This window comes from Diceros bicornis, chromosome 23 (assembly GCF_020826845.1).
Source record: "Diceros bicornis minor isolate mBicDic1 chromosome 23, mDicBic1.mat.cur, whole genome shotgun sequence".
Taxonomy (NCBI): domain Eukaryota; kingdom Metazoa; phylum Chordata; class Mammalia; order Perissodactyla; family Rhinocerotidae; genus Diceros; species Diceros bicornis.
In genome coordinates, this window is record NC_080762.1 from 48,079,122 (window position 1) to 48,104,740 (window position 25,619).

At 36.8% G+C, this 25,619-nt stretch overlaps 1 protein-coding gene across 1 annotated transcript in view; it reads left to right on the forward strand.

The window, feature by feature from the left end:
• Positions 1 to 25,619, forward strand: part of SNAP91 (synaptosome associated protein 91) — a 150,499-nt gene that overhangs the window by 47,766 nt on the left and 77,114 nt on the right. The window contains exons 3-8 of the mRNA XM_058566692.1: positions 8,083 to 8,225; positions 8,890 to 8,965; positions 9,745 to 9,847; positions 11,580 to 11,673; positions 13,321 to 13,432; positions 21,055 to 21,161. Coding sequence (XP_058422675.1) covers positions 8,083 to 8,225; positions 8,890 to 8,965; positions 9,745 to 9,847; positions 11,580 to 11,673; positions 13,321 to 13,432; positions 21,055 to 21,161 — 635 coding nt within the window. The remainder of the gene's footprint in view (positions 1 to 8,082; positions 8,226 to 8,889; positions 8,966 to 9,744; positions 9,848 to 11,579; positions 11,674 to 13,320; positions 13,433 to 21,054; positions 21,162 to 25,619) is intronic.

The following is a 25,619-nucleotide window of genomic DNA, read 5'->3' on the forward strand; positions in this document are numbered from 1 at the left end:
GAAAACTGCAAAATGTTGCTGAGAGAAATTAAAGCAGATCTAAATAAATGGAGACAGACCATGTATATGGATAGGAAGACTCAATATTCCTAAAATGCCAGTTCACTCCAAATTGACCTATAGATTCAACATAATCCCAATCAAAATCCCAGCAGATATTTTTTGTTCAAGTTGATAAGTTTGGTCTAAAACTCATATGGAAATACAAAGGATCTAAAAGAGCCCAAGCAACTTTGAAAAAGAACAAAGTTGGAGGGCTAACTTTACCTAATTTCAATCAGGTAAATCAAGATAATGCGGTATTGATGTAAAGATAGACAAATAGATCAATAGAACAGAATAAGGGGTCCTGAAATAGACCAAAGATATGTGGTCAATTGATTTTTGACAAAGATGCAAAGGCAGTTCAGTGGGGAAAGAGTAGTGTTTTCAACAAACGGTTCTGGAACAATTTGATATTCAAATGGAAAAAAAAAAGACCGTATGTGCATACCTCATACCATTTATAAAAACTAACAATGTATTATAGACCTAAATGTTCAACCCTAAAACTATAAAACTTCTAAAAGAACCATAGGAGAAAATATTTGTGACTTTTACTTAAGCAAGAATTTCTTGGATATGACACCAAAAGCATGATCCATAAAAGAAAAACTTCATAAACAGGACTTCATCATAATTAAAAATTTCTGTTCTTTGAAAGACACTGTTCAGAGAATGAAAAGGGAAGCCACAGACTTGGAGAAAATATTTATAAGTCATATATCAGATAGAGGACTTGATCCAGAATACAAACAATCCAATAAAAATGGGCAAAGAATGTATACCAGTGGTAAATAAATTAATGAAAAGCACATGAAAAAAATGTTCAGCATCATTAGTCATCAGGGAAATGCAAAGAAAAATCACTGTGAGATACCACGTCAAATCTGTTAGAATGGCAAAAAAACCGTGAAACACTCATACGCTGCTGCTAGGAATCTAACATGATACAACCATTTTGGAAGTAGTTTGGCAGTTTCTTAAATATTTACTTCCAAATAACTTAAACGTTCCACTCCTGGGCTATTACCCAAGGGAAATTAAAGTATATGTCCACACAAATACTTGTATGTAAATGTTCATAGCAGCTTTACTTGTAATAACCAAAAACTGGAGTCACCCCAAATGTCCATCAACAGGTGAATGGATAGACAATTTTGGTATGTCCATATAATGGGATACACCTCAGCTAGAAAAAGGAATGAACTATTGATACATGTGACAACTCGGATGAATCTCAAAATAATTACATTGAGTGAAAGAAGCCAGACTTCTCCCCCTTCAAAGAAAAAAGTATAATTTTCTTTTAGAAAATACAAACTAATGTATATTTACTGAAAACAAATTGATGGTTGATAAGAACAGCAGGGGAGGACAATAGGGAGGGGTTGGGCTGGAGGAAACCTTTGGAAGTGATGGGTATATTTATCATCTTGATTTTGGTCATAGTTTTATGGGTGTGTATGTTTGTCAAAACTTATCAAATAGTATACTTTAAATATGTGCAGTTTTTGGTATGACAATTATACTTCAATAAAGCTATTTTTCAAACTACCAAAAAGATGCTAGATCTGTCTTCCGAAGTTCAACTAAGACTTTGAATTCTAAGGAATTAAAATGTGACAGATATTTAGCATTTAGATTCTCACAATTTTCAAGAATATTTTTTCTGCGTATTTATGTGTATGCTTTGTTTTGTTTAACTTTTTGAAATTCTTTAAACAGAAACTCTTTATTTCGTGAGGAAGTAGAGCGGTATAAACTCAAATAAACTACTAGTGAGAATATAAATTGGTGCAATCACTATGTAAAAACATTTTATAAAGTTAAATATGTGCATACCCTACAACCTAGCAGTTCTCTTTCTAGGTATATACCAAGAATAGTCTCAGGACTCCTTTGTACTCTTAAATTATAGAGGAATTCAAAGAGCTTTTGTTTATGTGAATTATATATTTACTGTATTAGAGATCAAAACTGAAAAAATTTAGAAATATTTTTCATTTTCATTTATTTATGTATTTATTTTTGCTGAGGAAGATTGGCCCTGAGCTAACATCTGTGGCCAATCTTCCTCTGTTTTGTATGTGAGCCACTGCCACGGGATGGCCACCGACGAGTGGTGTAGGTCCAAGCCTGAGAACCAAACCTGGGCCACTGAAGCAGAGCACGCTGAACTTAACCACTAGGCCACCAGGGCAGGCCCTAGAAATATTTTTCACTTTTAAATAACAATAATAAACCAATTGACGTGTTAACACAAATAATACTTTTAGGGTAAATAATTATTTTCCAAAACCACAATAAAAGCCAGAATAGTGGTATTGTTTTATATTTTTACAAATATCTTTAATGTCTTGCTCAATGAAGACAGATGCTTATATCTGTGTCTATATTCAGTCTGTTGGGATGTATTGTTTTAGTTGAAGTGTATGAGGAAGATCTGGCCTCACACAGATATATGATTGGAAAGGCTCGGAGAACTATTTTAATAGCTTTTTCAGAAAATTGTGGATATTCTTCTTTGATACTATGCCATAGCTCTCTGAATGATATTTGTTTTTAATTTAAGTTGCAGTATTGAATCTGAAACCACATCAGTGAACTTTTTGTACTCTGTTGCATTAAAACCCATTGGCATTTGTCTATCTGTACTTTGAATGGATTGAATGCATTATTTTGTAACATTACGCACTAGTCATTTGGAAAATATTGGTTCATTGAGTTATTCACATCTTCCAAATGTTGACACATTTCATTATAAAATATCAACAAATGATACTCATTAATGTCACCAACAATCTTATCAGAAAAGTCTTGAAGAACTGGAAAACTGTCAAGCTTACTATGGCAGACACAAATTTTCTAAAATTCTAATTTTTACTTGAAAGATTGAATTTTATCATTGGCAACCAGTTCTGTCATTCATTTTCGTTGAAGTGACTGGCTCACTTTCTTTATTTTTGAGAAAACAGCTGCTGAATACCCAGACTGAATCATGATGGTTTGAAGTATGTCACTTGTTCTTTCAAGTAAAAACAGTGTTCTGTGAAAAAAGTGGTTACTTCAGCTCACAATTTAAACACACAGTTGCTTTTCCTTGAGACAGCCATTGATTTTTGTTAGGCATCAGAAGTGCTTTATGCATACTTCCCATTTAGTGACAAAACAGAGTTGGCAGACATTTTCTATAAAGGGTCAGAGAGTAAATATTTTAGGCTTTGTGGATCACTGAATTGAGTTTGAGTTGAGTGTTCTAACTATTCAACTATGTCATTGTAGTGTGAAAGCAGCTTTAGACAATATGTAAACAAATGGGCATGACTGTGTTCCAATAAAACTTTATTTGCAAAAACAGGAAGCAGGCCAGATTTGCCCAGCAAGCTGTAGTTTGCCAACCCCTGACATAGAATATTAAAAAGATGAGTATTTGAAGGTCAAGGTTTAATAAAATTAATAACTTTTACTGCTTTGTCAAGGGCATGCTTGTCTGTAGCGTTATATCTGTCATCAATCTTCCGTCTCCACTCAAGAACACCCATCCTTACCTCTCTCTTCATTGTGTAACCCTCCTCTCTGAGGCTAACCTCAGCATCTGAGCCCTGGATTCTAGAGCTCATCCTGCCTCTAGAATTTCCCATATATTATCTCTACTCTCTTCTCAACCTCACCTCTTTTTGGCTTTTCCTACTTGGTCTCAAACGTGTTTAGATGTCTCCCATCTTTGAACTGTGAGAAGCTTTCCTTTGACCCTCACACCCAGCCTGTGTGTGAGCTTTGTTTTCTTCCCCTGGCAGCAGTCTCCCAGTGTACGTTCTGTTCTCGGGGGTCGGCTTGCTACAACTTTCTGTAGTATTTGACGCCAGTGAGCCCTAATTGCTTCTTGAAAATTTTGACGCTCTCTTCCTGATTAGTCTCACAATTTCGTTTCCTGGGCTTCTCTTTACCATTCTGACTGTTCTTTCACTCAGTTTTCTTCCATTCATCTCTTAAATGTTGGTCATTCTTAGCTTTGATTTTTATGTCTTTTGTTATTTATAACATATAATTTTCATCGTTCTTTGTTTGCTCTTTGGGTTACCTCTTCTACTTGCGTGATTTCAGCTCCCATTTCATGGCTGATGACTCCCAAATTTGTATTTCGGCCAAATGTTTCTCCTGAGCTTTAGAACACGTTTCTGATCCCCTATCAGACATCTCACCTTAGAGTTCCAACAGCTACTTTATAGCTTTGTAGGATATTTTGCAATCAGGGATTGTGATACCTCCAGCTTTGTTCTTTCTTCTCAGGATTCCTTTGGCTCTTCAGGGTCTTTTGTTGTTCCATATAAATTTTAGGATTCTTTGTTCTATTTCTGTGAAAAATGTTGGAACTTAGATAGGGATTGCATTGAATCTGTAGATGGCTTTAGGAAGTATGGACATCTTAACTATGTTAATTCTTCCAATCCAAGAGCACGGAATATCTTTCCATTTCTTTGTGTCGTCTTCAATTTCTTTCAGCAACATTTTATAGTTTTCAGTGTACAGATCTTTCACCTGTTTGGTTAAGTTTATTCCTAGGTATTTTATTCTTTTTGTTGCAATTGTAAATGGGATGATATTCTTAATTTCTCTTTCTGCTGCTTCGTTGTTACTGTATAGAAATGCAACTGATTTTTGTATGTTGATTTTGTATCTTGCAACTTTACCATATTCATTTATTATTTCTAAAAGTTTTTTGGTGGATTCTTTAGAGTTTTCTATATATAAAATCATGTCATCTGCAAATAGTGACAGTTTCACTTCTTTCTTTCCAATTTGGGTACCTTTTATTTCTTTTTCTTACCTAATTGCTCTGGCTAGGACTTCCAATACCGTGTTAAATGGGAGTGGTGACAGTGGGCATCCTTGTCTGGTTCCTGTTCTTAGGGAGATAGCTTTCAGTTTTTCACCATTGAGGATGATATTAGCTGTGGGTTTGTCATATGTGGCCTCTATTATGCTGAGGTACTTTCCTTCTATACCCATTTTATTCAGAGTTTTTATCATAAATGGATGCTGTGTCTTGTCAAATTCTTTCTCTGCATCTATTGAGATAATCGTGATTTTTATTCTTCATTTTATTAATGTAGTGTATCATGTTGATTGATTCCAACAGCTACTTTAAATATATCGTGTCCAAAATAGTTGACATCTCCTTTGAAACCAGCTTTCTTCCTATTTTGGTAAAAAGCATTTACTGGACCCCAAACCAGAAATCTGGAATTGTTCAAGATTCCTTTTCCCTTCACCTCTAATATCCATTTTCTCACCTGCAAAGCCTGTCAGTTGTACCTCCTAGATATCTCCATTCATTATCTCCCTCTATTTCTACTGCCTTTTCGTTACTTCACCTCGTCTCTGACACTCAATTGGGCTTTCTAACTTACCCTTGTCCTGTCTTCTAGCATATCTTTCCAGGCAAAGGTGATTATTCCTTATCCTATGCCTCTGCTTACCTTACAGATAGATTTAGTACTCACTGAATAATGTGGTTGACTGTGAAAGCAACATCTTATTGGTACTTTTCTGCTAAAAGACTTCCCGGGATTCCCCTTGGTCCCTAGGGTGAAGTCCAAACTCTTTAATGTCATGCGTCAGATCCCTCACTGGCCATTCCCTAGCTCTTTGGTTAAGTTCCTCCCCACCACCTGCCCACACATACCTAGCCCCCAACCACCACGGTTCTCCAAGGACACATCACCTCTTATGGCTCCACACTTTGTACATTTGCTAAAAATGTCCTTCTCACTCTTCTCCCATGTCGTAGCTGACTTTAGGGTCCCACTCCACTCTTTCCTCACTATGGAGTCTTTCTTAATACCCCCCTGTATTCTCATAATGCAGTGTATGTATAAGAGTATTTACAAACATTTATTTTGGGTGCCTACTTTGTTCATACCATTTGCAATCCTTATAATAGCCCTGAAAGGTAATAATTATTACCACCACTTTAAAGATGAAGGCCTGCATTGAAGACTCATGAAGTAATTTGCCTGGAGTTACACATCTAGACAGGGGCTGGGCTGGGTTCTGGACCTGGGCACTTTCTGCTCTATCATGCTGTCTCTCTTTACTCATCTCTTGTAGGGATTTCTCTATTATCTGAACCTGTATTCATCTCTGTGACCAGCAATACATTTCCGTATCACCAGTTCAATAAATAAAGGAATAGAAGAATTTATGGCTGGCACAGAATTTCAAGTAGAAAGTCCCATAATACAGTCTCAGAAAACAATGTTATAATGTAGTGGTTTTTCTTTTTCAAAGAACTGTTTATTTATATTTTGGGTAACGTATTTTGGTTTTTGTACATTTTGCTCAACAAATGTTTATTGTGCACAGTGTTCTGCGAAGCCCCGCATAGGAAACAGACGTTGGTATGACTGTTTCCGTCCTCAGGGGGCTTTGGTATGGTGGGAACTTATGACAGATACACATCTAATCTGAACACCCAGGAGGAACAAAGTGCCTCAGGTCTTAAAGTAGAGGGAGGTCCCAGGGGACTGCATTTAAAAGAGACCAGGAAAGATTTCCTGAAGGATGAGTAGAATTCGAATAAAGGAAGATATTGAGGGAGGAGTGTTAAGGGGGTAGGAATGATGACTGGAGTTTGAAATAAATATAAAGAAATAAGCCTGATTTGGTCCATTTATAATTCAGAACAGTTATTGATACCCATTGGCCCTAGAGTTAAGAGCTATTTCAGTGATGGAGTATTAACTTTTTAAAACCTATTTGTTGTAAAATAAAGAAATGTATAAAACAAATGTATAGTTTAATGATTACTGAGTGTGGATTTTAAGCAAAGAAAAGGATGGGTTTGTCTCTGTGCTTGTTGCATGGAATTTCCTGGGAACTGGGAGTCACCTGCAGTTCTCTGCAGGCGAGTGTGGCCTGTGAGAGAAGTCCTACGGTCATCCTGCGCTGTTGGAGTACATCTCTTAGCTTCTGTTTCTTAGCATGTGATCTTTAGTTGCCTCAGCTAATTTTTTTTTTTATATAGTTGAGTTTCTTTCTTTTTTTTTTTTTGAGGAAGATTGGCCCTGCACTAACATCTGGTGCCAATCTTGCCCTTTCTTCTTTTTTCTCCCCAAAGCCCCAAAGTTGTGTATCATAGTTGTAGAGTTGTAGGTCTTCTATATGGGATGCCGCCTCAACCTGGCTTGATGAGCGGTGAGTGGGTCTGAGCCCAGGATCCGAACCAGCGAACTCCAGGCCACCGAATTGGAACGCACAAACTTAACTGCTATGCCACCAGGCCAGCCTGCCTCAACTAACTTTTTGATGGCACTCACTTTTTCTGAATTCTGGGCAGCCCCTCCTGGCCGTTATATAAAATTTTTTTCCTGAGGTTCACCTAGAATCATACTGCTAATATGTAGATGTGGACAGTGAATGTATTATTAAGATTTACTCTCTTACAAACTCAGATCAAATCATAGTACTTTAATGCATGCATGATGTTCTGTGAACACCTAGAAAGGTACAGTGGAATTCTTTTCCTCTTTTACTATTTACTCTTATTCTGCCACTTATATGACAAGTGTATTTATTAGCACCCATCAAAATTAAAATCCAAGTGAAGTATGCTTTTAACTATAGTGTTTCAAAAAAATACATTTATGTTATTGCCTTGAAATGGTGTATAGAGTAGGCATCCACATGTTTGAGACATTGTTCTAGGTGTGGCAACAGAGAAGATTAACATGAGGTCTAGTTTTCCTGGAGTTTGTAATTTTAAAAAATGACCTTGAGACCAAGAAACAGAAAAAATTCAGAAGAGGATACAGAAGAGAATTCAATAGAAAAAATAAGCTCAAGAAAAATAAATACATTGGGTAACTAACATATTTATGTGTCCATATGTGAAAATATTAATTTTTTAAAATTTTATTAGCACTTGTCAAAGCAATTTTGGACCTATATTTTAGTAAATGGGTTTAAGTGTTTAAAATTTGAAATGAATTTTTGTGTGTAATGAATAATGTCATTGATCGCTATCTTCTATTTTCATAGATTTGATCCAGGCTACCAATGAGACCAATGTTAATATTCCTCAGATGGCTGACACGCTCTTTGAGCGGGCAACAAACAGTAGCTGGGTGGTTGTATTTAAAGCTTTAGTCACAACACATCATCTCATGGTGCATGGAAATGAGGTAAACCAAGTAAACTTAACTTTTCTGTTTTTAGTGAGGGAGGGAGGCTTTTATGGAAGAGTATGTTGATGATTTGAGACCCTTTGAGTTTTCACTAATTAAGATAAAAAGAAGAGGAAATCTATGGTTCATAATCATCTAGAGTACAATTTTAATCTATTTAGCTGTTTTTCAAAAAATGTTGTTAGACATTTTCTTAGAGATATTGAAGTATTAAATATTATTGGTACCTAAAATGTATATACCATATAAGCATATTATTGGGCAAAAATGTTCAGAGAAAGGAACAATAAAATTATTTTTCCCATAGAAAATATTTCTTTGTGCCTTTAAGTGAAAATTGCTTTCATAAAAATGTTAAAATTTGAAAATATTGATAAAATAAAAATTACCTATTTTATATGGGATGCCTACTGAATCCTCTTAAATTTCAGTGTTTCTGTTATATACAGAAGTGCAAGATCTTGCAATTTAATTCTGAGTCAGTGAGTATTAGTCAATCTTTTTCCCCTCTCAGAGAAAGTCAGCAGACTAGGAAACTTTATAATTCGGTAAAAGAGATCACAATGAGAATTTGTAAAAAAAAAATTCTCTTTAGTATCAGAAATTGTTTAAAGGTATGATTTGAGAATATTGCTGTTTAATTCTAATTTTTGTTTTTCAGAGATTTATTCAGTATTTGGCCTCTAGAAATACATTATTCAATCTCAGCAATTTTTTGGATAAAAGTGGATCCCATGGTGAGAATATTTATGTTTTATGATTTTCTTGCTAATACTTTTGATGCAGAATTTTTTTATTTTTGAGGTGAGGTTATTAATCCAAAATTATTATAATAGCTCCATTGAGAATTTAAGAAAAAATGTCAAGGTAACTGTATAGTTACTTGATAGTAGCTTTAAACTATTTAATTGTTAAATAACTCAGCATATGAATTATATAGTAATTTCATTTTTGTCTTTTTCAGTGTTTACCTTAAAAAGTAATAGTGAGTGTGCTAGACCCATGATTGTTTTGTTCCTGAAAGAACAAGAGGCAATGAAATGAAAGATACTTTTCCAAATAAAAAAAAAAATTCCAGTCTTAAATAAATGTTCTTTGTAAATTAATAGAATTTGAACTGCAATCATTTGCTCATTCATCATATTTCCTGATTGCCTGTTATGTATAAGACAGGCTCACCAAGCAAGTGGAGACTTCTCAGATAGCTGCATGTATTAGTCTGAACAGTCTGAAACAGGCTGTTATTTGAAACAGTGAGCAAAATGCAAGGAAAAACTAGAGAAGACCTTCTGTACAAGGATGGTAGCATAGCTAAACTGAATAGTCTTGGAATGTCTCGTGCCGAAAGTATTTTTGCCTAAAGTAGGATTTTAAATGAGGCCTGTCTGATACACTTGTTGACCTCATTCTAGAATTATTTACCTTTGAGGAGTTTAAAAAAAAAAACTGGTACTAAGCAAAGCACAATTGAAGGTATTTTATTAATTAGTTTTATTTCCTCTGCCCCTTCCCCTAGGTTATGATATGTCTACCTTCATAAGGCGCTATAGTAGATATTTGAATGAAAAGGCTTTCTCTTACAGACAGATGGCATTTGATTTTGCCAGAGTGAAGAAAGGGTATGTTTTTAATTCTCATATTTATTTGAACAGAATAAGTCTTTGAGGTATACTTGGTTTATTTTAACTAAGTGTAAATGCAAATTAATTTTGATCATAAAGGCCCAGTTTATAATCACCTGGAAAAAAAATCTCAGTAATAGTATAGAAGTTAGCCTTCAGGTTGCAATATGCATTACTTTATTTATATTTTCATGGAGAAACTCTGATTTTCTGCTTAGAGTTGACGTGATATAACATTTTATTTGTTAAAATCAATTCAAAATTCTTAAATACAAATATAATATACCTTTAAATAATTTTAAATGGAGAGAATTTAAACAATGTTCATTTAAAAGGACAGTGGCTGTAGTTGACAATAGTTATTTCAATGTGTTTTGATTGAGGTGAAACTGAACTGTGTATATGGTGGAGATCTGTTTTTGAGAGGTAGTACCGTCCTAGTATTACACACACACACACACACACACACACACACAGCATAATTGAACTAATTATTAATACTAAGCATTAAGAAAACCTCACTGAAACAGAAACACTTGCATTTAAATTCATCATTACCATTTTTTATCCTCTAAAAAATGTTTGAATTTAATCAGAACTGTTCAGCCATAAATTTGTGCAAATCTTGTATCTGTTCCTAACTTGAAATAATGGCAACATATTGTAGAAGGTTTAATATTTTAATCTCAAGAGAGATTAAAGATATAACTCTATTTTTCTAATAGCTGACCTAACCTTAGCTTTGAACTACTTTTTTATCTTGCTGGTGAAAAATATAAGCTTGCCTATTCAAAATAAATTTGTTTCTGGTGGATGAACATTTTGTAAAATTAAGGTTTTTACTTCCTCCCCTTCTCACTAGAGATGATTCTAGTTCATACACCTTTCTCTGACTTCTTACGTGGCCCTGGGCAGCCATTGCTGCTGTTCCCAGCTGCGTTGTGGTCTCTCCACAGTAGGTCCACAGCCGCCTTAGAAATTTCAGCACCCCTGTATGGGCACGTAAAGACACTTCGGGGCGCTTTCCCTACCGTTGAAGTAGGCGAGACCCTGCAAGTTGCCGTTGTCAGCCTGTTCACATCACCTGGGTATTTCCCTCAGCTGTTTTTGTATTGCCGCTCCTGACCATCGCTGGATGCAGGGGCTCCCTAAGAGGCCCGGGGGTGGGTACAGGGTTCGGTTCCCTCCCGTTGCACCCTTTAGCACAAACCTCCAGTTGCATCCTCTGCAGCTAGGTAAACTCGTCTCCTTTTGGTCAAACTGCTCATATCAGCATGCATTTTTCTTTACTTGATGGTTGATAGTATAAACTCTGTACTCCCAGCCCTACACGTTTTGTAGACTTCCAAGACATGTTTTCTCTCTCTTTCTCAAAAACAAACAAACAAAGAAACTGAGGTTTAGGAAACCTATATTTTTAATACTATTATCTCTTTTATAGTTTTAGAAAAATCCATTCAGAAATCAACCGACCTCTTTTATGCAGCCCACATTACTTTCTTCCTGAGGGCACTGCAGATTGAAAGCATTGTCTGTGTGGCTGAGGAATGAGAATGGATAAGAAGAATGAATATAGAGAGGGAAATCAATGACAACCTCTTCACATCTCACAATCATCCCACAAGATTAACCAGGAAATAGGAGGAAAAACAGCGTAGAACTATGCATGTGGTCTTGAATTTTCGACATACGAGGAAGTTTTATCTCTGTTGTTTTTTTTAAATTGTAGAGCCGATGGTGTGATGAGGACAATGGCTCCCGAAAAGCTCCTGAAGAGTATGCCAATACTGCAGGGACAGATCGATGCACTGCTTGAATTCGATGTATGTATCTCACCAGAAAATGTTTCCAACACAATCAGTATTGTCTTTTATTCCAAGGTGGGGTACAGGGGAAGCTGGGAATTTCCTCAGGAAGCAAATTTAGATCTCCCTCATTTCGATGAGTGAGATGTATACTTAGTTTAGGCTGTTAGCACAGTAGAGATGATTTTGATTGCCCAGGTTGTCCGAGCAGTTTACCAGGTGTTTGCTTAAGTCATGGAAGAAAACCAGTGGTGCATTCTTGGAGCCCTATGTTTGGAGCAGGATAGTGGCATGCTGTTGGATTTGACAGGATGAAGTAGCTGCGAAATATACCATCAGGCGGCTAGATAACTTAGCCTGCTGTTAGAAACCATTTTGTATACACTGCTTAAATGGCACCATCCACCAAAGAGAATTACTTTTGTCTTGTCGTGGTCCTTCTTCCTGGCGATACCAGCAAGACTTGTCTCTTAAAACCATACCTGTATCTTGACTGTGGTGGTAGATACACTAACCTACACATGCGATAACATTATATAGAACTAAATACACACACACACAACAAGTCAAACTGTGGAAATCTGAATGAGATTGGTGGATTCTATCGATTTGCCAGTTAGTTTTGCAAGATGTTACCACTAGGAGAAACTGGGTAAATGGTACATGGGATCTCTCTGTATTTTTCTCCAACTGCATGTGCATTTATAGTAATTTCAAAATAAAAAATTTAATTAAGTAAATATATCTGATTCATGAAAATAAAGTATTCTGACATGTAGGAAGATTCTTAACTTACATTGTTAGCTTTCCTCCATTTTGGTGGTTGCCTAAAAAAAATATTTTTCTCAAATATTAGTAACTTAAAATCTCTGTTAAGATTATATAGTTTAATCTAAAAGGATTAACTACACAATACTCAACTCCTGTGAAATTTCAATAAAAGCAACAAACCATCTTACTGTTTTTTGACAGATTTTACAGGGATGACTTCGCTACGTATTTATGTGGTTGCTTCTCTCAACTTTTTTTTCTTTTTATTCATTTATTTTTCTTTGTTTTCCTTACCCTTAATAATGATACTATCCTAATTAAAGGGGAAAAGAAGTCATAAAGGGAACAGGACAGAGCTTGAGGAGTTGTGAACAAGGATTGGGGAATGGGGAGAAATTCTTCTTCTGTGTATTGGTGATTAGAGTATTTTGTGGATGGGTGAATGCTGCGAGTCTCACGAATTATGTTAGGGGTAGCTGGCTAAGGTATCTATTCCCCATGCTATGCTTTCTCACTGAGTCACTGCAGGTCCCTGGAGCCTGAACCTTCCACAGAGCCCATTACACTGGGGAAGTGGAAGAATGTAATATAACATTGTAAAAGCAACAAAAGACCAGATGTTCAGAAGTTGGATTTGATTGACCTATGGATCATTGATCAAATAGAATGTATATATGTCTTATAATTGATAGGACTAATTTCATTGACTTAAATTGAAGCAAAAAAATATGCAATCCATTTTTTGGTATTGATAGGGCTACTAAAAGAGTTATACAACATTTGTAGAATATGAATGAATTTCTTAGTAATCATTTGAGACATTTTAATGTGCTTTGAGAAAAATTGTCATTTGATGGTATACAGTTAACATATTAAATTTTCATCTTTTTCTAGGTGCATCCAAATGAGCTAACAAATGGTGTCATAAATGCTGCATTTATGCTTCTTTTCAAAGATCTTATCAAACTTTTTGCTTGCTACAATGATGGAGTTATTAACTTACTTGGTAGGTAGAACTACTGAAAGGTGTCTTTGAATAAAGACTATCAGAATGCAAAGATTTGGGTACTGCAGACTTCATACATAAAAATCTAAATATATGATTCATTCAGATCACCTTTCTGTATGTGTTCTTATGTCAGTGAAGATTAAGTACAGGAAATGGAAAGCACTTCAGATGTTTTAAGCAGGAAGGGATTTTGGTGCTTACAAAATTTTGGAATGAGTAAACGAGTAGGTTCTAGGTTTTGGCCCTTGGATATAAGTCTCATAACAATAAATAACTGCTCCACTGTGCTGACAACTTCCTCTGGTGCCATCCCTGGAGATGCTCATAATTTGGTGTAGTTCTGTATATCTCACCTTCTTTTCTTTGACATAAAGTGGAAAATCAGATAGATATACTGCTTGAAGTTTGGCCTATAGTGAAAGATTTCTTCCTACTGTCAAGGTCACCCCTTTGTGGAGATACAGTGATTCAACAAACCACTTCCAACTGGTGCCAGCTTGAGAAAACATCTCGAAACCAAGCTTGGATTCTTTTTTCCCTCCGTCAGCTGGTCATAGGGAACTCCCCAGAGGCCCTGGGGGAGGGAGGGAATGCAGAAGAGTAGGTCCACTGGGAGTATGAGGCATCTGTTCATACAACCTACATGGGTGTTCAGGATCTGTTGGGAGCTGATCTCTTATACCACTTGCATTTGATGATGGAGTCTCCAAGTTAATGATTTGGTTTTTAGGTGACACTTGAGGTCTTATGATCAGTTGGTGTTCTATGGTCAGAATCTCAGTCTCTAGAAGCAAGCCAAGAGCAATTTTTCCAAAGGAGATTAGATTCTGTCTGAAGAAGATATGGCTCTGCTCCAAAGCACTAGAGGCTTCTACTGTGTTTTCCCATTGGAGTGTGCCAGAGGCACGCTGCAGCACTTGGAGCTGCTGCAGATACTCTGAGTACCTTTAGATCCGCGGGAACAAAGGCCCAGGTGGCTCCAGTTTGGAGCAGTTGCAGAGCCTTCCCTTGATCTGGACCCTACTTGTATCTGACACCGTACCAGCTAGTCTGTTTAGAGCAGCACACACTCACGTTATTGTATGTTACCGACAAAACCAAAAAAGCCCAGCAAACTTTTGCCTGCATTTTAGTTATGGGGATGCAAAGTGATTGTCTTTCACATGGAGGGGACCTTTGGACCTTCAGAAACTTCACTGAGGTATCAAGTCTCTGAACTTTCATAGATTCTGTCCCCACCTTTTGGCATGCATGGGATGTATTAAGGCACCTAGCATACCTGAAATTCTTGCCTGCTGAGTTCAGTCGGCCTGATGTCATCAAAGTGATAGCCCATGGGATTATGACAGCCAGACAGGTTGATGTCCTTGAAATAAGACAGTGAGGGTGTACTGGCATCCCTGCCAGATGAAAGCAAACTACTTTTGATGGGCTCTGTTTATTGGGATAGAAATAAAAGAATTTTCGAGTTTGATAGCCACCTGTCAGGTGTGCTGGTAAGCTATCTCATTTTATGCTGGTAAGGAGAACACCTGGACGTCTGCCAATAGGAGTCATCCCCTGATTAAGTTTACAGTAACTTGCTGTTAAGCTCTTAAATCCATTCATCTTTTGCACAAACCAGATACGCAAGCTAACTGGGGATGTGATGGAATTGCTACCCCAGTAGCTTTGCAGAGATCAGGAAACCAGTATGGGGATTCCACTAGTTTCAAAGTTGTTTCTATCCCAACTATGTGTTTAGGAAACTGGTGAAATAACCACAGATAGTTTCATGCATCCACCAGATCTAATTTTCTAATTTTCGCCTAATTCCCATAAAGCCTCCACTCAGATTAGTAGAACATGTAGTGACATTTTGGGTCCCCAGAGAGGAGCATCAGCTTGGAGTTAGTGTCCCTGCAGAGTCTGGGTATGTCTCTTTCCCCTGAGCATAGTCACTCTGGTAAAGATCCCATGCGGAAGACTAGGAAAAAGTGATTTTGACTGTGTTTCAAGGACCTTCCTCAAGAATATCTGGATGGCTTATTAAAATTCAGAATCCTAGACCTTAACCTTAACCCAGATTCAGTAAGTCTGAGGTAGGGCCTGAGAATTTGCATTCCTAATAAGGTCCTGAGCAGTGCTGTTTCTGTTGGACTGGGAACTTCAGTTTGGGAACCACTGTGTTCAAGCCACTTCCAGATGCTCAGGCTAACATTTTGAATCCATGCTTTTTAGCACATTCACCCAAATTGATAAATTATCAATTACATCACAAAATCTAATGTACTATTCCTTCTGTCCTGCTCAGAACCTTTAGACTCTATTCCAATTCCTTAGCTTTTCATCATTGAGAGTTGCTAGATTCAGGGGAAAAAATGCAAGACGCCCAGTTAAATTTGTATTCATATCCACATGAATAATTTTTTGTAATATTAATAAGTCCCATGCAATATATGGGATATACTTATGCTAAAAATTATTGATTTACAATTTAAATTTAATTCAGTGTCTTGTATTTTATCTGGCAACCCTACTGCCAACATAAATTTGCAAAATCTTGCACTTCTTTTAGCATGTATATTTCTTCTTCCTGGGTCAGACTTTGTCCTCATCTCTCTAGAGCATGCTGGAATTTCTGGATTCTAAATCTCATTCTAGGTATTGAGGCAGTTGGGGTGGGGAGGGGGTAAGTAGTAGAGGGAAAGGGCATGAGGAGAGTTTTCATTCCCTCATGAAAGGTGGGTTGATTACAGGGTCTCCAAGCAAGGCAGGGCCAGCCTCTTTGGACTGAGAAGGGAAAGCTGCTTCCAGCAAGAATAGCTCACTTTAGTTTGAATCTACCCAAGTACTCCCCTTTCCAGTTTTCTTTCTCAATAAACATCTTAACTTTCACAGAGGAGACCATAGTGAGGCTGGAAATTTAACTTAACCACATATGCTATAATTCAGCAGCTCACAAGATTAGACTCTCTGACTTTCAGCGATGACAGCCTTCTGTCTGCACGCGATAAGATTATTTTAGGGCAGCTTGGAGTACCACAGTCTGACGGGTGCCTTGAGCCAATAATTTACAATCCTGTGTTGTCGTTTTCCGTTTTCAGTTGTCCAGTGGCATCAGGAGCAGCCATCCACCCCACAGTTCTGTCTGCCTTGTTCCCGTCAAGGTGGTCTGTCCCAGCAGCTACTTGGTCTGATAAGCTTCATTCTTGGTGTTCATTTCAGAAAACCGTAGGTGATGACTTAAGTCATTATTTTGCTCCTATACGGGACAGACTAGGAGAATCCAATTTTCCTTTATTTACAGGTGGTGCCTTCAGATCCAATCAGGTCACATATCTAATCTCAGATTCCCATCTTTGACATTTTTGAGAGTCTGACTTCTACAGCCACTTCAGGTACCAAATACCGTGTCTATTGAAGAGACAGAAACCACTCTACAGGTTCTAAGTAGAAAGGGATTTAATACAGGGAGTTAGGTGCTTGTGTTATTATTGGAAGCCTGCAGGAGCTGGTTCTACACTCAGTCTCCTGAGGTGACTCCTGAAATAATAAGTTCTTGCAAACTAGGGAAGCTGTGCCTTCTGAGGCCACCGCTTTAAAGTGTGCTAAGAATAAGAAGCTGCAGCCACTACTCGGCTGCCTTGCAACCCTGGGAAGCTGGAGAAAGGACAGTTGACACTATAATCCAGGGAGTTGAGAGTCAGATCTAGTGACTGTGACTGTAACCATTACTCCTTAAAACCCAGGAGGCTGGAGGGTGGACAGTGGTATGCTGCTGAAAGATAATCTCACACTTCTAGAATCTTATCACTTATAAGAAACAGCTGAAAAGGGACAGGATGACTGCCTCTGCCTCAGTTTCACCTTCCAGATCTCCTACAAGTCTGTCTAATTTACAGAACTAAGTTTGCATCCAGAATGCTGGCTTCTCATGAGTCTAGAAAGAGAGAGAATGGAGGTTGGGTGAGGCAATCACCAACATCAAATACAGAGCTCTTGGAGGTTTTGCCTTTAGTGGGGAAAGATTTCTGCCCATAATGTGCAGTTGAAAACTGTATTGCCTTTATTTCAAGTGGGAGAGTTTATCAGTAAGTCAAATAAAATAGATCTTTCCATTTTCTTTTGCTGGCTGATCTTACTTTTCCTTACCACTTATAAATGTGAGCTTTTGCTAAAGTTCTTTTCTAACCATCTACTATTCTGCTTTTTCTGTACATTCTTCATTGGAAAACTTATCATCTCCATTATGATGAGTCCCAAATCTATTATTTCAGTCCTTACCTTTCTTCTGAGCTTCAGTTTTACATGTCTTCTTATTTGTAGACACTTAAATTTAGATATGTGTTCTTACCTAAAACTCAACAATCTCTAAAACTGAACTCCTGAATTTACCCTTCCTAATCTCTTTATTTCTGTTTATATATAATTAGTCTACTAAATCTGAAACCTCAGTTATCTTGGAGTTGCTCATCTTACTCAAATCCATACCCAGTCAGAAATGAAGTTCTGTTGATTCATTCTCATACTCTCTCACCAGTTCCCTTGTTTCATTCTCTGCTTCAAGAACATTGGATTTATTGTCTTTACAATTCATTGAGCAATTAAACAGGTTAAGCCAATGAATTCTCCGTTATTGTTGTCTTGAGCAGCTATTTAAATGCTGATCTACTTTCTCTTTATGTTGGCTTCACAGGTAGACTGTAGTAATACATTTTCTCTTTATATTAAAGTATTAATTGTTCAATACATATTTTTATTTCACTTAATTTGAAAAAAGATAGTCTATTGGCTAAGATTAGGAGCAGAAAAGGAGAGTTGTACCTTTTCATATTAAAGACCTGACTTTTCAAAAATGGTGGAAGTGTCCATTCTTGCCTCAGAACATTCCGGTGTTGAGTGGCCTTCATTCAGTGTTGTTGTCAAATTGCTCTTGTAAAAGTAACACTGTAGAAGACAGGTACACTTAGTCTCCTAAGTGTTTTGATACAGGTATGTCTTTTGTTTGTTTACTAAGTAGTGCTGGGAATTAACTGTATCAACATGTTCTGGGTTAGTTTTAATCAAAGACTTCATGACCAAATGGCTATATCTAATGTTGGAATCAATATTGGTGCTGCAAATCTTCGCAAATATTTTATCACTGTAGTGAAACTCTGGTGTGTGGGTAAGAAGATGCTTCCCTTCCTGACTAATGGTCATTAGTCAGAATCCATGTGCAAAGTCTCAGTGTGTTTCATGGGGGTGGGATACCTTTTCATCTGGTTCTTTTGCTAGGATGGTTATTCTGTGAAAGTTAAAACTAATATGACAAGGGAATTTACCAGCTCTTTGTAAAGATTTGTGTTACAAATATCAAATTTTATCATTTAAAAAACTGAAAATCAACATATGTTATCTTTGGCATGAAAGAAAGAGACTGATTTCTGGGTGACTCATCCCCTCTGTTAAAAGTATTCATTTCTCTGGGCCCTGCCCTGGTCTCTGAGGGAACAAGGAAACCTCACAGCTTTGCTTGTATCCGTGCATGTTGCCTTTCTGTGTCATTACCACTGTTCTAGAAACAATTATGAGATTACAACCTAAAGCCGTAATGATTGAATCTCTTTTGTTGCTGAATCCTAAATTACCACGAAAGATACAAACAATTTAAAAAGCATCCAGAGGAGACAGAAAAATTGATTAAAATTTTGATGCTTTGGTTCTAAAAGGAAATTGAGATTATTCAGTTTTATTTCTCTTTTTGTGTTATTGCTGAAGATCCGATGCAAAGAAATAAACTTATATTATAGTAAAGAAAAGTAACTTAGACATTTGGAAGAAATTGTTTATGTGAAGATTATTTAAGAAGAAAGAAATAAAAGTATGTTTTACCAGAATCAGTCCTTATTTTCAAAAGTTTACACTAATTTGTTTTCTTACAGCACCATGATTCTATCTACAGCTTTAGAAAATAGGATAGAGTGGATAAAGAAAGGATCCTTAGAGTTGGTCATTTTTTTAGACTCATTTTCCTCTCAAATCTTAACAAGAAGAAAACAGTATGTTTGTTTTCTTGATCTTTTTACTTCCCTTGAATACCCTACAGGGGAGGTCTGTGTTAAAAGTAAAATTACCAAAAGTCTGTCAACAGAGGTAATGAGTAGCTACCCTTGATGATTAGTTCTTTGTGTAATTATATATTATTAAACCTTTCTTGAGAAAATTAAAAATACTTTTGAGGTAGTAAAATTACATGCTGAATGAAATCAAGAACTTTCAAGTGTGAGAGAATATAAAAATAGCATGTATTTAACCATGTGCAAATATAAAATAATGAAGATACTGAGCCATCTCCTATGATCCAGAGTTGCCTGGGAGCTGTTGTAGACATTAACCTACTGTGTCTCCATCTGCAATGTCGATAATTATTGACTGAATGAATTGGTGAATGACTGGCTGGCAAAAACACCCATAAGTGCTGGTTTTCTTCAAACCGTGTATGGAGAAAATACACCCTCATACTGTAGTCATAATGGACCTATAGTACCTTTGTTGTTGTTAGTGGCATCAAGTCGATTCCAACTCCTAGCATCCCTGTGCACAGCAGAGCGGAACCCACCTGGTCTTTTTGCACCGTCCTCTCACCTTCTGGCACTGTATCAGACAATGCTCCGCTGCTATTTGTAGGGTTTTCATGGCCAGTTTTTTCAGAAGTGGGTGGCCAGATCCTTCTTCCTGGTCTGTCTTAGTCTGGAAGCTCTGCTGAAACCTGTCTCCACCATGGGTGACCCTGCTGGTATTTGAAATACTTGTGGCAGAGCTTTCAGCATCATGGCAACATGCAACCACCACAGTATGACAACTGACAGACAGGTGGTGTGGTTCCCTGACCGGGAAACAAAAGCAGGTGGTGACAGGGAGAGTGCCGAATCTTAACCACTAGACTACCTTAGAACCTTAATGACTGTGGATTCTAGTCTTGGGAGTGCAGAGAGAACAGCATTCTGTTTTTCTGTGTAGAAAACCAAAGGTTGAGAAGGAGGGTTCAATTATAGACTAGAAAGTCGTGAAGAGTTTGGCAAAACAAGTGTTTTTCACAAAACTCCACTATTTCTCACTAAAAGACACATTATAATATTTGAAAGAAATAATTTATGACCAATAAAAGCAAGTATCAATTTATACGAGGTATAGACAATTTAAAGAATTCTTTAATTCAGGGAAGTTTATAGATTATTGCTTTATAATATATAGAGTATTGTTTCATAGTGAACTAGTAAGCTAGTAAGTAAATGAGGATGCTGTAGAATGCAGTCATAAGTTTTGAGATTGACATCAGCAAGAATTTGATGCTATTTTCCAAAACAGAATACTGGGATATGTGGATCATGAATTTAACCTACTGTGACAATTCATGTATTCTTCTACTTTAGTATATTCATTATTTAAGTTGTTTCATGTGAGATACTTTAGAGTATAATGCCTTTCTTAAACTACTCAAGTCCCCCTTGTTTGGGTGTTTTAATACCCCATTTAGATTTTAGTGCCAAGTGTTGTGATTCAAACATTAATTGTTTTCAGTAATAATATTAACATACGCTAAGAAGAAAGTTGAATATAATACTCTGTTCAAAATGCTTATCTATCTCTTCTAGAAAAGTTTTTTGAAATGAAGAAAGGACAATGTAAAGATGCTCTAGAAATTTACAAACGATTTCTAACTAGAATGACGCGAGTGTCTGAATTTCTCAAAGTTGCAGAGGTAAGCAATATTAAGCTTTGTTGGAAATATAATTTTAAAATAGTAACTCATAGGGCCGGCCCCGTGGCTTAGCGGTTAAGTGTGTGCGCTCTGCTGCTGGCGGCCCGGGTTCGGATCCCAGGCACGCACCGACACACTGCTTCTCCGGCCATGCTGAGGCCGCGTCCCACATACAGCAACTAGAAGGATGTGCAGCTATGACATACAACTATCTACTGGGGCTTCGGGGGGAAAATAAATAAGTAAATAAAATCTTTAAAAAAAAATAGTAACTCATACATCTGGAGTAAGTGATAGAATTTATAACTGGCAAGACATTCTGCCACAGAGTCACAGTGTATTGGGGTTGGAAGTGACCTTAGAAGTCATCTCATCCAACTTTTCCCTCAGAGCTGTACTCTGCACTCCTGTGTCCCAATCACAGCGTCATTCTGTGTTCAGACCAAATCCTCATGGATAATGAGCTCACTGACAGCTTTGTAAGGGGATCTGTTTCTCCGTTCCACCTAATGGCTATCTTTGATTATAATAAAGTGCTTCCTTTTTATTGAACCCTAGAAAAAAGCCTTTAGATAATCCATCCATTGTTCTTAATGTGTAAATGATAAATCATAAAATCTGACTTTTCCTACTTTGTCAATGATTTAAACACAATGAAAAAATAAAACAGAGAGTATAATTCATTTTATAAAGTTTATAAATTTTCTTAAGGATGTTTCTTTATACCTAAAGTAACTGTAACCATACAGTTGGTGTTCCTGAGGTTATCTGTAAATTGATGTTTTCTCTTACAAATTCCAATTATTAATTTATACTGATATTGGAAATTATGATAACCTTTCTATTGTGGTCCTTTGGCAAGATGACAAACAGAATTTTATCTTACATGTCAGCGGACTGCTGGCCAGGACTGACGGGAGTGCTGTGCGAGGGCGCTGAAGCTCGACAGCAAGAGCACACAGTGCTGTGGATGTGGGACAGTTTTGCCATTTTGAGAATATAGCACAGAACAAGCATTTTATACACACAATTTCAAAGGCACTCTAGTCCATGCATTATCTTTCAAATCTCATTAATAATTGTCACATTCAAAGTCTAAGACCAAAATAATATTGCAAAATGCTGTCTCTTCAGCTTTGATCCATACAGCTTGTAATCAGAATAAAAATGTTTTTTTTTAATGTAACATGGGAAACAGAAGGTAAAGATTAGCTTATATAAATTATATATACATTAAAGCACATTCATGTGTATTTCCTCCTGGGTTTATTGATGGTGGTGGTCTTTAAGGAAGGATAGAATTGCTCAAACTTTTGCTTTTGTTGTTACACAAGTTTTATTTTTTGTATTTGATATGATTTTCCCATGGTTTAGCCATAATTATCAATATAGTCTAGTCAAATTTGCCTAATTTCTTTCTGTGAAAATATAAGTTATGCCTAAGCACCCAGAGCAGGTTCTTTCATTGGTCCATTAATTCCTCTTGCACATGCTTCCCAGTTTTCCCATTTGTATTGTGTGTATCGGATGAGTACGGAGCTGGACATATGACAATCTGAGGTATACATTTCTCTAATCAGCATAATAAGGCTGAACTCAAGGTCACCAGGAGAAAAAGGGGTACTTATCAATTCCTTCTACTTTTACATGTGAAATTTTACTTTGTGTCTGTTGATAACCTCCTGTTAATACAGGCCCAATTCAGGCTGTAGAGAAGGAGATAGAAATCAGATGTCATTTTGAGAGTCTGTATTTAAATAAATGAATAATAAATATTTTACTTTTTTTGGACATTATGATTAAGACTTTTTATAGAATTAATACTAATTTACAAAATTATTTTTAATAGAATAAACATTAAACCACAATGGGATAAAACCATAACCATTTGTGTTTTCTTTCACAGTTAAATTACATTGTTCATAATTTATTTTTTTTATTACTTTTTTTGTGAGGAACATCAGCCCTGAGCTAACATCCATGCCAATCCTCCTCTTTTTGCTGAGGAAGACCGGCCCTAGGCTAACATCTGTGCCCATCTTCCTCCACTTTATGTGGGAGGCCCCCACAGCATGGCCTGACAAGCGGTGCGTCGATGTGCACCTGAGGTTCCGAACCCGGGCCACCAGCAGCAGAGCGCCGGCACTTAACCGCTACGCTGTGGGGCCAGCCCCCATTGTTCATAATTTAAACACTAATTGTTTGAATACAGTTTTGAGTGGTTTGGTTATGATTGGTTAATACAGAAATTTTTCAACAGAGCTTCTCTTTCTATCAAACAGTACTTATGTGGTGTACATATGTATGGACTCATACCCCGTAGCTATCCTATAGTTAGTACTGTTTGCCCGAAGATTGTGTAGAAGACTTCCAGAATGTCATTTCAAAAATACAACTATATGTATATATTGGCTATTTGGCAAATGTTAGGAATAAGTTGTCGTTGTAGTAAAAGAAATGTGGAGTAGTTGAACAATTTCTATGGAAATATTCAAATTTCCCAGAAGAATTGCTTACAGTGCAGAAACTTCCTATGTTTTGGATTCTTATATGGAAGTCTCCTAAAGCAGACAACTGAAACTTTGTAAAATGGTTATTTTAGAGGTAATAGGGATTTCTGCTAAACACACTTCCCTTTTATAGAACCAAGTTATTCTTAGTTTGCTATTCCAAAGTAAATACCAAACTGTAGGAGTTATATCTCCCAGAATATTTGCAGACAGAGGGTGATGAGATTTCTGTAATACAATCACTCTTCAGGTCAATCCTCCAATTACATCATGGTTCAAAAGTTCAGGGCAGTAAAAATAACAATGCCAAGGAAGAATTTCTAAAGTGTGTCTTTAACAGAATTATCCATTTAAGAGAAACATATCACCTTTTACCAAAGTGATTTCAATATTAGGGATCCATAATACTTTAATTTCAAAAACACTGACTTCATTCATACTAATATTTTTAATGGATCATCTAAAGAAATATTAAAATATAGAAATAAATGGAATGAGATGGTCTTAGTTTATAATTTCCATAATTTGTAATAATATAAGTGAGTTTAGGGAAGCGTCAGTGGCTTCCCTAAAGCCAGAGCTCAGTCGTTAGCGAGTAATGTCTGTACTTCTGAGAGGAATCTCCAGCGTAAGGTGGTCTAGAGGGATGAGGGCCAGGGCTCTACACCAGTGGTTCTCCACAGCGGGTGATTTTGCTCCCCTCCTTCTCCGCAGGGGACAACATCTGGAGACGTTTTTGGTTGTCACAACTGGAGGAGGGGGAGGCCTACTAACATCCAGTGGGTAGAGACCAAGGATGCTGTTAACATCTGGCAGTGCATAAGACAGCCCCACAAAGAATTATCATCCCAAAATGTCAATAGTGCAAAGGCTGAGACACCCTGCTGTAGACATAGAAAAAGCAAAGAAAAGAAGTTAGCTCAGCATTTGACACACAAGTGGCTTTTCCAATCCCCAGTTTTCCTTATTGTCTTTGTAGGCGCCCGACACGTACACTTCATGTATTTGCTTCGACATTTCCATCAGCATAATCAAAGCACTTCATTTCTCAAAGAGAGAGACCTTGGTTTAACCCACTTTGTTTCTTTGAGCCTCAGTTTCATCATTTATATAAAACAAGGGAATTGAAGTTATGATTTATATTTTCCCCAGTGTTTTATTTTGAATAATTTTCAAACCTACAAGAAAGTTAATAGAGTAGTATAGTGAACACTTATATATTGTCTTCATTGATTCACCTTTATTAACATATTCCCATATTTGCGCTCATGCGCTCTCTCTCTTTTTCTCTCTTTCTGCCCCCCCTTCCTTCCCAAGCTACCAAAATTAAAAATACATATATGCTTTTACCCAGTAATTTCACTTCTACAAATGCCTCCTACAGATGTGTCCACACAGGTGCTCGATTGTGTGTGCAGCATTGCTTGCAGTGGCAAGAGATTGGAAGCAACTTCAATGTCCACCAATAGGTGACTTGTCAAATAAATTATAGGACAAGGAAGTTCTAGGCAGCTGTTTAAAAAAATGAGGAAACTCTGTGTATTAATATGGGTATAGCTCTAAAATATATTGTTAAATGAAAAATGTAAGTCCAGTGTATATAATATGCTATTATTGTATAAGAGTGGAGGAAATAAATATGTACTTATATATTTCATAATACATAAGAAAAGTCTGGAAGGATACATAAGAAACTAAGAAAGTGGTTCTCTCTGTGGAGGAGGGGTGGAAACTACACCCTGAACAATTTAGTAAAACTAAATGAGCATTCCCTGTCCAGAGGACTTACTGGGCTTAATTAACAGTTTAAGTTTAGTCTAAGCATTTTTTTAGGTTTTTAGCTGCCAGTGACCACAGAAGAGACCTTTAAATTTTACACATCAATTTCTCAAGTTCTTTTTTGGGGTTCTAGCAAAATTCTGTACATTTCTTATATCTAACTATGTTA